Source organism: Ochotona princeps, chromosome Y (genome assembly GCF_030435755.1).
Source record: "Ochotona princeps isolate mOchPri1 chromosome Y, mOchPri1.hap1, whole genome shotgun sequence".
Taxonomy (NCBI): Eukaryota; Metazoa; Chordata; class Mammalia; order Lagomorpha; family Ochotonidae; genus Ochotona; species Ochotona princeps.
The window spans coordinates 1,560,954-1,576,503 of NC_080866.1; the positions used below are offsets into that span (position 1 = coordinate 1,560,954).

The window sequence follows — 15,550 nt, forward strand, 5'->3', positions numbered from 1 at the left end:
GGCTGCAATAGCCAGAGCTGAGCTGACCAAACCCAGCAACCAAAGGCATCTTCCAGGTCTCCCACACAGGTGCAGGGTCCCAAGGGGTCCATCCTTGACTGCTTTCCCAGGCTACAAGCAGGAAGCTGGATGGGAAGCAGGAAGGCCAGGATTACAAATCAGCAGTGATCTGTGATCCAGGTGAATGCAAAATGAGTACTTTAGCCACTAGGCTATCAAGCGAGGCCCTAAATTTTTTAGAAAATAATGAAGATAATAAGATATTTTTGTGATAAACAGTTTGCTTTTCTTGTTTCCTATGTTCATTTACAGAAAATTAAAAATTAACATACCTGTTGATCATGTCATCCAACTTGACCAGGTCAGTATGTGGAAATGCAGGTTCCTCATCTTGCTGTGGTGAGGCATCACCCTGACCATATTCATCCGGAGGTGTGGCTGTTGAATTTTCATTCATGGAATCAGGTGATGAAGTCTCTAATAAAATATAAACATTCCACATTTAAATCTGCATAAAAGGCACACTACATTTAGAACTTCAGACATCAGCACAAAGCAAAATGTTTTGTTTTAAACATGAAGTTCATATATAATAAATTTAGCAAAATGAAGTTATAAGGGTTATCATTTTGTTATTTAGGGGAGTCATCTTAAGAATACTCCATGATTACAATGACAATAACTTGGGGGACAAATAATAAAAGAGAAACAAAGGAAAGCAGAAAAGCAAGAGAAAGATAGGGATTATCCTTTATGCATATAAATCTGTATCAAGAGAAAAAGAAAAAATAAGTAACAGAAATATCAAGCAAATCCAATGAATGATCTCTATTTACATACCAATTTGAATAATCTTTTAAATAACAGTTATTAAACATTTGGGAAAATATGACAAACAAATTTTATGTGCTGAAAGCATATTTTTCATGTATTTCAGACTGTAAAAACATTTACATTGGTAGTGCCACAGTACAGTATCAATTAATGAAGTTATAACTAAAGAATATGTTCCTATAACATTTTCAGCTAATGTAAATAGAATTAAGCTTTTTAATTACAAATTATTAAGGATAATCAATTATCTTACCATACAATAAGATTCAAAAAATAAAATTATGATATCACAAGGGTAATTTTTCTTATAGCTATTTACAAAATATTAACAAGGGCCCGGCGGCATGGCCTAGCAGCTAAAGTCCTCGCCTTGAACGCCCTGGGATCCCACATGGGCGCCAGTTCTAATCCCGGCAGCTCCACTTCCCATCCAGCTCCCTGCTTGTGGCCTGGGAAAACAGTCGAGGACGGCCCAATGCATTGGGACCCTGCACCCGCGTGGGAATCCCGGAAGGGGTTCCGGGTTCCCGGCTTCGGATCGGCGCGCACCGGCCTGTTGCGGCTCACTTAGGGAGTGAATCATTGGACGGAAGATCTTCCTCTCTGTCTCTCCTCCTCTGTGTATATCTGGCTGTAATAAAATGAATAAATCTTAAAAAAAAAAAACAAAATATTAACAAATTCGAGTCTAAAAAGTTAGTGCCCAATAGTTTATTGCAAGTATCCTTCTTAACTTCGCTCATTCAGCATGAAATTTTTTTTAAGATTTATTTATTTTTATTGGAAAGGCAGATATACAGAGAAGATGACAGACAAAGAGGAAGATCTTCCATCCAATGATTCACCCCCAAATGGCTGCAACTGCTGATACTGTGCTGATCCAAAGCCAGGAGCCAGGAACTTCTTTTGGGTCTTGCACGTGAGTAAAGGGTCCCAAGGCTTTGGGCCGTCCTCGACTGCTTTCCCAGGCCACAAGCAGGGAGCTGGATGGGAAGTGGAGCTGCCGGGATTAGAACCGGCGCCCATATCGGATCCCAGAGCGATCAAGGTGAGCTCCTTAACCACTATGCTATTGTGCTGGGCCCTCACAGAATTTTTATTTCAGTTTATACAAGTCTGTACTATGAGGACTTTTTTTCTTCATTTATATAGATCTGTAAGTTCCCAAAAAACTCACTTAATGTATCATGAATTTGAAGTAGGCATCCAGGTATTATATTTCACTGGTGAGTAAATGTTTGGCCAACTTGAGATACTTGAATGCTCCAGTGTTACAGGTGAAAATCATTAAGATCTAAATTGGAGATTCTAAAACAGCATACTTAAAACAGAAATTGTAGTCAAAGGTATTAGGGGCCTATACTACATATTGTTTCCCAACAAGGAACAATGAAGTAGAAGACAAATGACACTTATGCAATTCCGAAGTTTGTGCACAAATTAAAATAACCAGCAATCACATAAAGCAATTATGTTTTTCATAGAGGAAGAGAATCTGGAGCTTATTCAACTTTATATATTCAATATACTGCATTTGATACAGCTACTAGAGGGAGGAATTTTAAAAATTCAAGAATGGAATAGGAAAAGGGTAAGTGATCTATTTAGCAGAGAAATACAACCACATTTAAATACTTAAGCTCCTGGCTTCAGCCTTGGAAAACATAAAGCATGAAGCAACAGACAGATGAAGCAATGGATGTAATATCTTTGTCTCTCTGCCTTAATATAATATACATTGAATTAAATTGATACAACAAAAAGAAATAAATAATCACTGAAGTTTAAATATCCTATAATGAATTGTATCACAAGGGAAATGAAAGCAAAATAAAATAACCACAATCCTTAAAAAATTTAAGATTAACAGTGTGTGCATGACTATGTATGTACACACGTAGATGTATATTTATGTACACATACACATACACACACACACCAAAAGTCAAGCTGATGACTATTTTCTATTATTGCTTCTAGACTAGTCAAAGATTACAAAGAATCTACCTATGTTTTGCTATGCTCAGATATTTTTTTATTATTTATTATTTTTAATTCATTAATTACATTGTATTATGTGACACAGTTTCATAGGTACTGGGATTCTCCCCACCCCTCCCCAAACCCTCCCACCATGGTGGATTCCTCCACCTTGTTGCATAACCACAGCTCAAGTTCAGTTGAGATTCCCCCATTGCAAGCGTATACCAAACATAGAGTCCAGCATCTTTTTTTTTTTTTTTTTTTTTTTTTAATACTCTATTTTATTGTGTTGTTGACAATCTTTACATAGTTAATTACAGTTAAAGAAAGAAAAAGAAAAGAAAAAAAAAGGTTCAGGGGGATAGGGAGGTGGGTAATACTATTATGTCCACATTGTTTCCATCTTGTATCTGAGGTAAAGGGGGATATTGAGGGGGAAGCCCCACCCGGTTTCCCGCCCACCCCGAGTCCCGGATGTGGGGCATGCTCTGAGATATGTGCTCGAGTGGTGTTAATAGTTATCCGGTTATGAATCGCTGCCAGTTTCGCTCGATGAGGTCGTCCACTGATTGATATGGTCCATCATAAAGTCTCTGTTTGCCCCATATTTCGCTGCCAACATATAGCTGAGATGAATGATTGATCTGCTCTGTCTTCTGTCTTTTCTTGATTAGAGTTCTGAGTCCAGCAGTTCGATTAGGGAGATCTCCAAAGAAACTTTGAGGTATTCCCAGACTAGTTTCTTGTATGCTCTAGCAAGCACAGGGCCCGGCACAGTCCATCACCACGATCAGCTGGTGGTTGCAATTGCTGGGTTGGTTCTATTTTCAGTCCCGAGTTGCACTGGAACCAATGGGTGTTGCAGTCCAGTCTGGTTCTGCCCAGCACGTACTCGGCCCTCACACAAACCAGTGGGAGCTGCAGCCTAGTCGGGGCGACCCACAATAACCCCCACCAGGCCCGCCCCGTACTCTGGTTTGCCAGTATGTGTAGCAGAAGACCAGTCTGTCCCCCATCCCATTTGGCTCTTGTACGTGTCAATGGGTATTAAAGCTTAGTTCTATCTAACCAACTCAACCATCCAGCCCTCACGGGTGTTGTTGAGTGCCTCTCTATCTAGCCATCCCAGCCCCCGTCCCAGTCTTCATGCCCTCCCACGGGAATAGTGACCCAAGAAGGGGGAACCCACTTTTTCCCTCCCAGGTCTCTCTGTCCCGGTTTATGCACTCTTTAGGTGGTCCTGTGATTTGACTTGACAGAATTAGTCCCCAGTGCCAGCTTCTGCGGCTATGCCCAAACATCCCTCACCCACTCTAATTTATGCTTGCACCAGCAGGAATAATCAGCCCAGCCTGGCTTTTCCCTGATCTAGTCCACATGCAGCGCACAGGTGTTGTAGCCTTGCATAGTCTAGTCTGTCTCTATCCCAGCCCACGCTCTCCATTGGGAGTAGCTGTCCGGCGAGGGAACCAGCCCCTTAATCCCCCCCGCCAGTTCTGCCCCTCCCTTCCTTCCTGGATCTCATGTGTGCTGGTTGGGTGCTGCATTCATATCCAGTACAGGCAACCACGCCCTGGCATTCCATAATGTGTACTGGTTTTGTCACGACCAAACCCGGCTCATCCCACACTCTGATCTGGTGATCGGATTTGCCAGTGGGTGATACGGACTGATTCAGCCTGGTCTGCTCCTGACCCATGCTGAATGTGTGCCAGTGGGAAACTTTCCATGGCCTATTCTGGACTGTTTCCTATCATGCTTCTTGCGCTTACCTGCAGGGACTGTGTCCTGCCAGAGGAGTTGCCCAGGTTCCTCCATCAGATCCCCTCCCAAAGGCAGGTTTTGCGCATGCCAGGGGGTCCTTGAGCCAACCCAACTCAGTTCACCTCCTGCCCTAGCAGGAACAGTGGCTTTTCCTGGCTGGCTTTCACCCCATTCTGGTTTTTGTTGTTGGATGTTTCAGCCCAGCCATGGCTCGTCCATACCCACATACAGCTCACGCATGGCTCAGTAGGGGGTTGAGACCCAGCCTAGTCAGTCCCACATCTACCCCCTGGTTCTCCATGCCACCAGATGGTGTTGGGGTCTGAACTGGCCTGGTGCATCCAATTCCAGCCCACACTAGTGCCTCGGGTGACTGCAACTGTTTCCTAGATAGAACGCAGCCCCAATTCCAGCACATACGCCCCTTGGTGGGAACCTCAACCTATTTAGGGTGTCCCGTTACCTCCCCGATTGGGCTTGTTCCTAGCTGTAAATCATGCACCTGCCCGTGGTTGCTCTGGGGACCAGTAGGTGCAAGAGCCTAGCTCGGTATGACCTGTGTTCCATGCTGGTTTATAGTTTTGCTTGTAAACAAAGGTTTGTTCAGTCCTGCCCAGTACATTACGGTCCATTAACAAGTTACACATTTTGGAGCTACTATGCCCTGCTAGTCTGACCCCCAGATTTGGACGGCATGTTCACCAGCGAGAGCTATGACTCACCAGGGGAGCTTCCCAAGTACCTCCACTTGGTCCACTCCCAAGCCCAGTTTACATACATGCCATTGGTTTTTAGGCCAGTGCCCGGTGTACTCTGGCCTCCCATTTGGCCTTGTATGAGCTGTTGAATGTTGCAGCCCGGCCCACCCCACAGCCTATTCAGGATGCACATTTGGGTGCTGCTGCCTTGCCCAGTCCAGTCTATGGTGAATCCCTTTACCTGTGATTGATGGCAGGCTCCTTGGTCACACCTAGCTTAGTCCATAACCACCTAAAATTTAGGTTTACCAGTGGGGCCAAACTTTGTACAGGGTGTGGCCCACATATCCTGCACAGAGTCCACCCCAGTATAAGGTTCTAGAGTGCTAGTTAAAATTATGGACCTGCCTAATGTGACCAGTCTCCTGAACCAACATCATGTCAGGCAAAAAAATATCCTGCTAGACAATCTGGGGGTTATCTTCTGCATTATAGGTGTTCAAAGCTCAGCATTATTGAGTGATTAGAAGTTCTCCAAAAGAAGAGCCACTGGCGTTGGGAATCTTTAGGATTGACTCAGAACCCAGAAACAGTGGGGTCACCCTAGAGCTATCTAAGCAGCAATTCGGACATCCATTACCCCAGAGCTTCCCGGCCAGGCGGCCAGCAGGCAAAGCCTGGCACCACATGGTGCACTGGCCGCCCTGGATGAGGCCGAGGACTCGTTCACTGCCTTGCGGCAGTGTCTTTGGCGTGAGCCCCCAGCATTGGGTCCGACCCGGCAGGGGCACCCCCCACAGCCGCCACACTGTGAGGAGCGGCAGTTGCCCCCGAATCCCAAGGCCCGAACCCCTCCCAAACTCACCTAGCTGCCAGATATTAGCAGCTGGGTGGAGCTAGGAATTTTAAGCCAGTTCCCAAGTTCCCACATGGTGCACTTACCCTGAGGAATGAGCTCTCTTGGGTCCTGGATGAGGCCGAGGACTCGTTCACTGCCTTGCGGCAGTGTCTTTGGCGTGAGCCCCCAGCATTGGGTCCGACCCGGCAGGGGCACCCCCCACAGCCGCCACACTGTGAGGAGCGGCAGTTGCCCCCGAATCCCAAGGCCCGAACCGAGTCCAGCATCTTATTGTCCAGTTAAGTTCAACGGCTTCTTAGGTATACCCTCTCTGGTCTGAAGACAGAGCCAGCAGAGTATCATCCCAGTCAATTGAAAGCTCCAACATACCATCAGCAAAAATTTGCATCATTATGGAATTAATTGACATAGTAATGAGTAACCAATACGTTAAAAGTAAATGCGAGTTCTTAACCACCTTCTGTAACCACCTCATTGACATTTCAATTTTAGTTTATACACAACATATAACATGCATAACATAACATGTTTTACATAACATCATATCATCTTAAATTAAGGCAAACGTGGTATTTAACCTTTTGGGATTGGCTCATTTCCCTTAGCATTATGGTTTCCAGTTTGGCCCATTTGGCCACAAAGAACTGCATTTTATTTTTTTTAATAGCTGAGTAGTATTCCATGGAGTAGATGAACCATAGCTTTCTTATCCAATCCTCTGCTGATGGGCATTTTGGTTGCTTCCATGTTTTTGCAATTACTGATTGTGCTGCTATGAGCATAGGAGTGCATGTTGGTTTCTCATAAAACAAGTGTTCTGGATATATTCCTAGGAGTGCTATTGCTGGATCATACGGTATGTTGATTTTGAGTTGTTTGAATGCTCTCCATACTGATTTCCATAAAGGCTGTACCAGCCTGCAACCCCACCAGCAGTGGAGTAGGGTTCCCTTTTCCCCACAACCTCGCCAGCAAGTGTTGTTCGTGCTTTTATTCATGTGGGCCAATCTTAGTGGTGTTAGGTGGTACCTCATTGATGTTTTAATTTGGATTTCCCTTATTGCCAGGGAACTTGAGCATTTTTTCATAAGTTTATTTGCCATTTGGGTTTGTTCCTTTGTGAAGTGTCTGCCCATTTCCCGTGCCCATTTCTTGAGTGGCTTGTTTGTTTTGGTGTTTTGGCTGTTTTGTAGTTCTTTGTATATTCTGGAGATTAGCCCTCTATCACCTATGTCATGTGCGAAGATCTTCTCCCATTCTGTGGGTTGCCTTTTTACTTTGTTGATTGTTTCTCTAGCTGTACAGAAGCTTCTTAGTTTGATGAGGTCCCAATTGTTTATTCTGGTTTTGATTGCTATTGCCTTTGGTGTCCTGTTAAGGAAGTCGGGACCTACCCCTAGATCTTGCAGAGTATTTCCTACATTTTATTCCAAAAGTTTGAAGGTTTCTGGATGTAGGTTTAGATCTTTTATCCATTTAGATTTGATCTTAGTGTATGGTGAGAGATGTGGATCTATCTTTTTGTTTCTACAGGCTATCAACCAGTTGTCCCAACAGCATTTATTGAAGAGACCTTCCCATTTGCCTGGGTTGTCATTTGTCCTTTTATCAAAGATTATTTGACTGTATCTGTGTGGGTTCCCTTCTGGTGTTTCTATTCTGCTCCATTGATCTTCCTCTCTATCTTTGTGCCAGGACCAGGCTGTTTTGATAACCACTGCCCTATAGTATGTCCAGAGGTCCGGAACTGTGATTCCCCCTGCTAACTTCCTGTTCTTCAGGATGGTTCTAGCTATCCATGGTTTTTTGTGTTTCAAGATGAACCTTTGGATCATTGTTTCCAGTTCCATGAAGAATGTTTTGGTATGCTCAGATATTTTAATTTTATCTGCTATTGGAAAAAAGCCTCCAAGATAACAGAATTATTTCCACCTTTTTGTTTTTCTCCTTTTATATTTCAATCTTCTCACAATGAACATAAGCAAACTACTATTAACATTAGGATACTGGACATATACAATGTGTTACTTTAGAGGTCTTTCATACTGTTTCTCTGAAATGTTCTGGAACTATAAGTCATGAAGACAAAAATTCCTTTGGATAGACACATATGTTTAGAAATAGTTTCTAGTAACTGATAAAAAAGCTACTGGAAAAGGAATATCCCCTTTATTTGAGGTCAACCGTTCATATATATGTTGCTGTCACAGTAACTTCATAGGAGATTCAGTAGAAAAATAACTATGTATCTATCTTCAACTTTCAAATCCTCAGAGATTGAAAGTCAATGAATACCTTTTGTCATTACAAGCAACAAAACCAGAAAGAATAATTACTAATTTCTCTTAACAAGTATGATGGGAAAAAAATAAACCAGTAGGAAAACAAAGAGAGATTCTATCTACCAGAGAAGCATGACAGTACACTTGGAAATTAATTTTCACTTCATCCTAACAAAGTAGAAACAGCTGAATAAACAACAAAATTTCCTATAACTATCTGAGAATCAGACAGGCAGGATAAACAGTACTGTCAAAACTGGAGTGGAAAAAGAAAATAACATATTTTGCAAAAGAAAAGTAAATCACATTTTCATAAAAATTCATCAATAAGATACAATAGCACATAAGAAAAACAATTTGCCCATAGAGGAACCCCAAGCCGACTCACAGCTGACCCCCTCAGAAGAAACTCTATAGGCCAGAGGAGAATGGAGTGACATGTTCCAGATTCTAAAAGGAAAAAATTATCTGCCCAACATAATGTATCTAGTAAGCTTTCCTTTGTTTTTGAAAATGAGAGAAACTACTACATGGCAAACAAAAACACAAAAACATCACCTCTACTAGACCTGTCCTACAAATGTTATTAAAAGATGTCCTACTGACAGAAAAAAGAAATAGAATCTACCAAAACAAAAGGCAAAGGTGCAGGGCCATCCCAAGAAAATGACAAAAGATTAAATCAAGCTATAAACAACCCACTTTTAAAATGACAGAATCAAACTGCTACCTATCCATATTAACCCTCAACACAAATGGATTAAACTCATCAATCAAACAGCATGGATTAATGGACTAGATCAAAAAACAAAACCCATCTATTATTGCCTATAGGAGACACATCTCACCAAAAAGATCAGGGGAAAAAGGGAAAAGTGAAAGTATGGAAAAGGATATTGCAGGTTAATGGAAAGGAAAAAATAAGCTGGAATATCAGGTAACATAAACTTTTATGAGAAAACATAAAAAAAAGACATCACATAATAATCAAAGGATCAAGAAGAGATTACCATAATAAATGTACATGCACCCAATGTCCATGCACATAGCTACTTGAAACAAATATATATGTATTTAACAGGAGAAATAGATTTCAACATAATAACAGCGGGGAATAGTAATACAACATTAACATAAATGGGCAGTTTGACAATACAGAAACTTAGCAAGAAAACAAGAGTTCACTTGGACACTAGAGCAAATGGACTTAATTGATATCTACCAAATTTTTCCCACAACCCTCAGACAGAGAATACTTATTTAAAAATCAGTATATGGATCTTTCTCCAGGATTGACCACATTACAGGCCATAAAACAAGCCTCAGCAAATTAAAAAATCAAAATTAGACCATGCATTTTCCCTGACAATCATGAAGTGAAGCTAGAGACCAATAAGTCAAAATACCAAAAACGACATGCAAATACATGGAGACTGGATAATATTCTACTAAATGAGTAGTGAGGAAATCAAATGGGAAATGAAAAAATTACTTGAAACAAATGAAACCAAGACAACAAATCAAAACTTACAGGACATGATCAAGCTATTGGAAGTTAATCTCAGTCAATGTCTACATCAGAAAAATTAGAAAGTTCAATGAGTTAATCTTAAAGTTGAAGGAGCTAGAAAAACAATAGCAAAGCAATCCCAAGATCAACGCAAAAAAATAACTGACTAAAATAAATCAGGAAACACAGCAAATAGAGACCAAAAAAATGAACAGCATAAAATCAATGAATCTGAGATCTGCTTTTTGAGAAAAATCAACAAAACAGATTCCATACCAGCCCAACTAATCAAAAAAGAAGGGAAAAGAATCAAATCAATAACTTTGGAGATGAAAAGGAAACAAAACAGATACCTCCGCCTCAGATATACATAAAATTATTTAGGAACTATTACAAGCAACTATATGTCAACAAATCAGAAGACATAGAAGGATGGATAGATTTTCAACACATACAATTTACCAAAACTGAATCATAATGCAATTTATACTCTATCTTTTATTTATTTTTTAAAATGTACTTTTTTTTTTAATTGGAAGGTCAGAGATACAGAGAGGAGAGACAGAGAGAAAAACCTTCCATCTGATGATTCACTCCACAAGTGACCATGACGGCTGGAGCTGAGTTGATCCAAAGCCAGGAGCAAAGAACCTCTTCCAGGTCTCCCACGTGGGTGCAGGGTCCCAAGGCTTTGGGCCGTCCTCTGCTGCTTTCCCAGGCCACAAGCAGGGAGCTGAATGTGAACCAGGGAGCTGAATGTGAACCAGGATATGAACCAGTGTCCATATGGAATTCTGGCATGTACAAGCTGAGTACTTTAGCTGCTAGTCTATTGTGCCAGGCCCAATTTAACAATCTAAATGGACCTATAATCAGTACTGAGATTGAATTGGTAGTTAAATCCCTCCCAACCAAAAGAAGACCTGGACCAAATGTCTTCTCTACCAAATATTTCAATATACTAAACTCTACCAAATGTTTCAATAACTTACCCAATTCAAAACAAGCTATTCTAAGCAACAGAAAGGGAGGCAACCCTTCCAAAATTTTCTGTGAAGCCAATATTGCCTTAACACCAAAGCCAGACAGAGACACAACAGAAAAACAGAACTACAGACTGATCTCCTTGATGAACATAGATGCATAGATCCTCAACAACACACTACCAACAGGAGTTGGCAGGTAGATCATTCACCTGGACCAGGTTTGATTTATCCGTGGCATTCAGTGATGGCTTAACATTTGAAAATCAATATATGTGTTGCACCACATCAACACATTGAAAAATAAAAACCATATGATAATCTCAATAGATTCAGAGAAGGCATCTGGCAAAAATTCAACACTATTTCCTGCTAAAATCGCTAAGCAAGATAGGCACAGAAGGAATATTCTACAACATAATCAAAACAATTTACAAAAAACACAATGTCAGCATCATACTAAAATGGAAAAAGTCTGCAAGCTTTCCACTAAGATCTAAAACTATGCAAGGATGTCCACTTTCACCACTGCTATTCATTATAGTATTGGAAGTCCTTGCCAGAGCTTCTAGTCAAGAAAAACAAATTAAAGGAATTCCAATTGGAAATGAGGAATTGAAATTATCACTATTTGCAGATGACATCATTCTAGACATAGGAGAACAAAGAGACTCAAACAAGAGACTTTGGCAGGATACAAAATTAATGATCAGAAATCGATGGCACTACTATTCACAAATAATTTCATGGCTGTAAAAAAAATTGTTAAGTACAGTCCCTTTTAAAATAGTGGAGACCAATCTTAAACATTTGGGAATAAATATAAGCAAATATGTGGAAGACCTCTATGATAATAACTGTAAACATTAAAAAAGAAATAGAAATAGACATTAAAAGATGGAGAAACTTACCATTTTCCTAGATCAGCAGATCAACATCATCAAAATGTCCATATTACCAAAAGTAAAATAGAGATTCAACATGATCCCAATCAAAATCCCAACAACATTCTCCTCAAAAATAGAAAAAACACAAAAGCTCATCTAAAACCACAAGAGATCACACAGTCAAAGCTATAAGAATAAAAATCAAGCTGCCCCAAGGAATCACAATTTCAGACCATAAGACATACACAGCAGTGGTCATGGCAACAGTTTGGTGCTAGTACAGAAACAGGGAAGAATATCAATGAAACAGAATAGAAACTCCCAGAAGGGAGCCACACATGCATATCAAACCAATCTTTCACAAGAAAACTGGGGGAAAAAAAAAAAGATCCAATATAAGAAAACTGGAACTGTGACTGAAAAACTATTAATGCTTCAGTGCACAATGTACAAACTTACACACTGTAGTATAAGGCAAAGGGTATCCCAACAGGAAAGATTCATATAGTTCTTGAGTTTTACTTTGAAGAACTCTAGTAAGTTCTATAAAGTTAATACCAGAAAAAAATCACAGACGGAAAGGTATAAAACAGTCACTTTTAAATGTCAGGACACCGGGCCCGGCGGCGTGGCCTAGCAGCTAAAGTCCTCGCCTTGAATGCCCCGGGATCCCATATGGGCACCAGTTCTAATCCCGGCAGCTCCACTTCCCATCCAGCTCCCTGCTGGTGACCTGGGAAAGCAGTCGAGGATGGCCCAGAGCCTTGGGACCCTGTACCCATGTGGCAGACCCGGAAGAGGTTCCAGGTTCTCGGCATCAGATCGGCAAGCACCGGCTGTTGCCCTCACTTAGGGAGTGAATCATCGGACGGAAGATCTTCCTCTCTGTCTTTCCTTCTCTGTGTATATCTGGCTGTAATAAAATGAATAAATCTTAAAAAAAAAAAAAAAAGAAATGTCAGGACACCTACACTAATTAAAAAGCCTATACCTAGTAACTATTTCCTGGTAATTTACATAGTATGCTATGTTAAATTTTTTAGACATAACAAAAGGCAAATTGGTTTAAAACAGAAAGGAATTTAAAACCAGATCTAGCTATGTTAGGGGATGTTAGTTTTTATCAGACTAGAATAAAACAGAGAATGAATGCTAACAGCAGAAAAATATAAATTTTAAAGAACTGAGATGCTGGAAATTAAAAATATTTTAACAGAATATCACTGGAAGCTATTAACAGTAAGACTTTGACACTGAAATTCAGAGAAAAGTTTCAATAGAAAAACAGCATAACTATGATAGGCATTAAATGCTTACAGCAGAGCATCAAAGAAAAAAATTAAATAGAAGCAATATTATTTAAAAAGTTACAGATCTTTTTCACAGAATAATGTCATCTAATAAAATGCAGATTTAGGAAACTTCAAAATCAAAATGCATTTAACCGTGCATGCTATTGTTCATTTATTCATTTTTTGTAATATTTATTTTTATTACAAAGTCAGATATACACAGAGGAGGAGAGACAGAGAGGAAGATCTTCCATCCAATGATTCACTCCCCAAGTGAGCCGCAACGGGCCGGTGCGTGCCGATCCGAAGCCAGGAACCAGGAACCTCTTCCGGGTCTCCCACGCGGGTGCAGGGTCCCAATGCATTGGGCCGTCCTCGACTGCTTTCCCAGGCCACAAGCAGGGAGCTGGATGGGAAGGGGAGCTGCTGGGATTAGAACCGGCGTCCATATGGGATCCCGGGGCATTCAAGGCAAGCTCCTTAACCACTACACTATCACGGTGGGCCCACATCATTCATTAATTTTAATCTCAGTTTTTAGATCATCTGTCTTGGTATCACAGTTCATCATTTATGGGTTCAGGAAATAAATTCCTCACTGATAATGATAAAGTATAGCAAATGCAAAATCTATATGCAAGCATAATATTTCTGATGCAAAAAAATTAAAAATCAGGAAAAAAGGTTTGAAGAAGTCCCAGAAAGGAAAGCATATATACAAGAAACAAACACAATCACATTTTCTTTTTCTTCAGACATTATTGTTATCAAGAATACATGAAAACACATGCTAACTTTAAATGCCTCCAAAACTATACATTAGGAAGGAGAAATGAAGACAAAACAAAACAAAAAGAAAAATCTAGGGGAGGTTTGCTAGAAGACCTGTCTAGTAAGAAGGAAAATGATATCAAAGTTAAACATGTAGATCTACACACAAAAGCACATTACAGAGAGAATAGAGAAAAACAGATTTTATTTTTCATTGATCTAACAATCCATTAAAATAATATCACTACATTATGTTTAAGGGAAATGAATAACAAAGATATAAAGGACAAAAGGAAAGAAATAGAAATATAAATTACATGCAGTGTCATAAAGCCATATCCTATTACAATTAAGTGAACTTAATTGAGTTTATTGGTAAAAATACTATTTTTACTTCAAAGAGAATGAAGAGAGACCTGGTTCCACCCACAAGTCTATCTGCTAATGCAATCTTTAAGAGGCAGCTAGTAATGGCTTATGTAGTTAGAATTTAAAAAAAAAAAAATCCTGTGGAATCATATGGGAAATCTGATTTCCAGTCTGATTTCCAATGTCTGATTTCCAGCTCTCTCCATTCCAGTTTCTTTTTGATATGTATCCTGGAGGCAGCAGTTGATAACTTAAGTATTTGGATACTGTCATGCAGGAGGGAGACCAGACAAAATTTCTGGATCCTGACTTCAACCTGATCTAATCAAGGCTGTTGCTGGAATATAGGGAATGAATAGAGAGCCAATATTTCTGACTCCTTTGAAGTATAATTTTTAAAAAATCAATTAATGCAACTTCTTATTCAATCAGCTAAAGAAAATTTACATCAACATAACAAGTATATGAAAAAGATAAACAAATCCATTATCCTTTATGACACTCTGTACACTAGGAAAACACCATCTTAAACATGATAAAGCATATCTATAAAAACCATAGGGAAACATCATATTTAAGACTGAGAGAGCAAAAACTCCTGCTGAGACCAGGAACAAGTTATCGATTATCCCTTTGGATCAATCTTTATAGTATTGTCTTGAAAGTCTTAGATAATAACGTAAGCCATACACCCCGAAGAAAAAAATCAAGAATAAAAGGACTAGAAAGGAGGAAAAAGCTGAGAAAGATGTTTGTGCATGAAATGACTGTCTAAACAGAAACTAATAATCACTGAACCAAATACAAGACTAAAAGACTGCAAGATGCACATTCATACATAATATCAAACTGCCCCCTCCTAGGAACAATAAAGAACATTAAATAACACTGACGGACATAAAATAAGAAAAATTCAGCTACATAGAACACTTGAAAATAAGTAATCTACAAATTAACAATGCGTAAAAATGTATGCCAGCTGTATGTAGCTTTTCCCTAGTATTCAGAAATTAACTAAATGCTGGACCATATAGGAAGCCTCATAAACCCCCTCTCAGGAGTATCACAGTGGACATAAACTACACACCAATGAAAAAAGGATGTACTCATAAGGTGCAGATATTGAAACATTAGTTACATTAATGCTTAGAATGCTTGCATCCATCTCTACGGTTTGAGATTTTAGTCGCCTACCGATGTATACAATGATACACAAAATGTCACAGAACAGTTAGGATGTACCACCTATAAGGATGATTTGACTTAATTTCAGATTTTTAGCTTTCTAGTAAATATAGGGGAAAATGAGTGCCAAATA

General features: G+C 39.8%; 1 protein-coding gene across 1 annotated transcript in view; it reads right to left on the reverse strand.

Moving 5' to 3' along the window:
- Positions 1–15,550, reverse strand: part of LOC131478689 (probable ubiquitin carboxyl-terminal hydrolase FAF-X) — a 148,310-nt gene that overhangs the window by 111,368 nt on the left and 21,392 nt on the right. The window contains 1 exon segment of the mRNA XM_058659276.1: positions 333–475. Coding sequence (XP_058515259.1) covers positions 333–457 — 125 coding nt within the window. The 5' untranslated portion in view covers positions 458–475.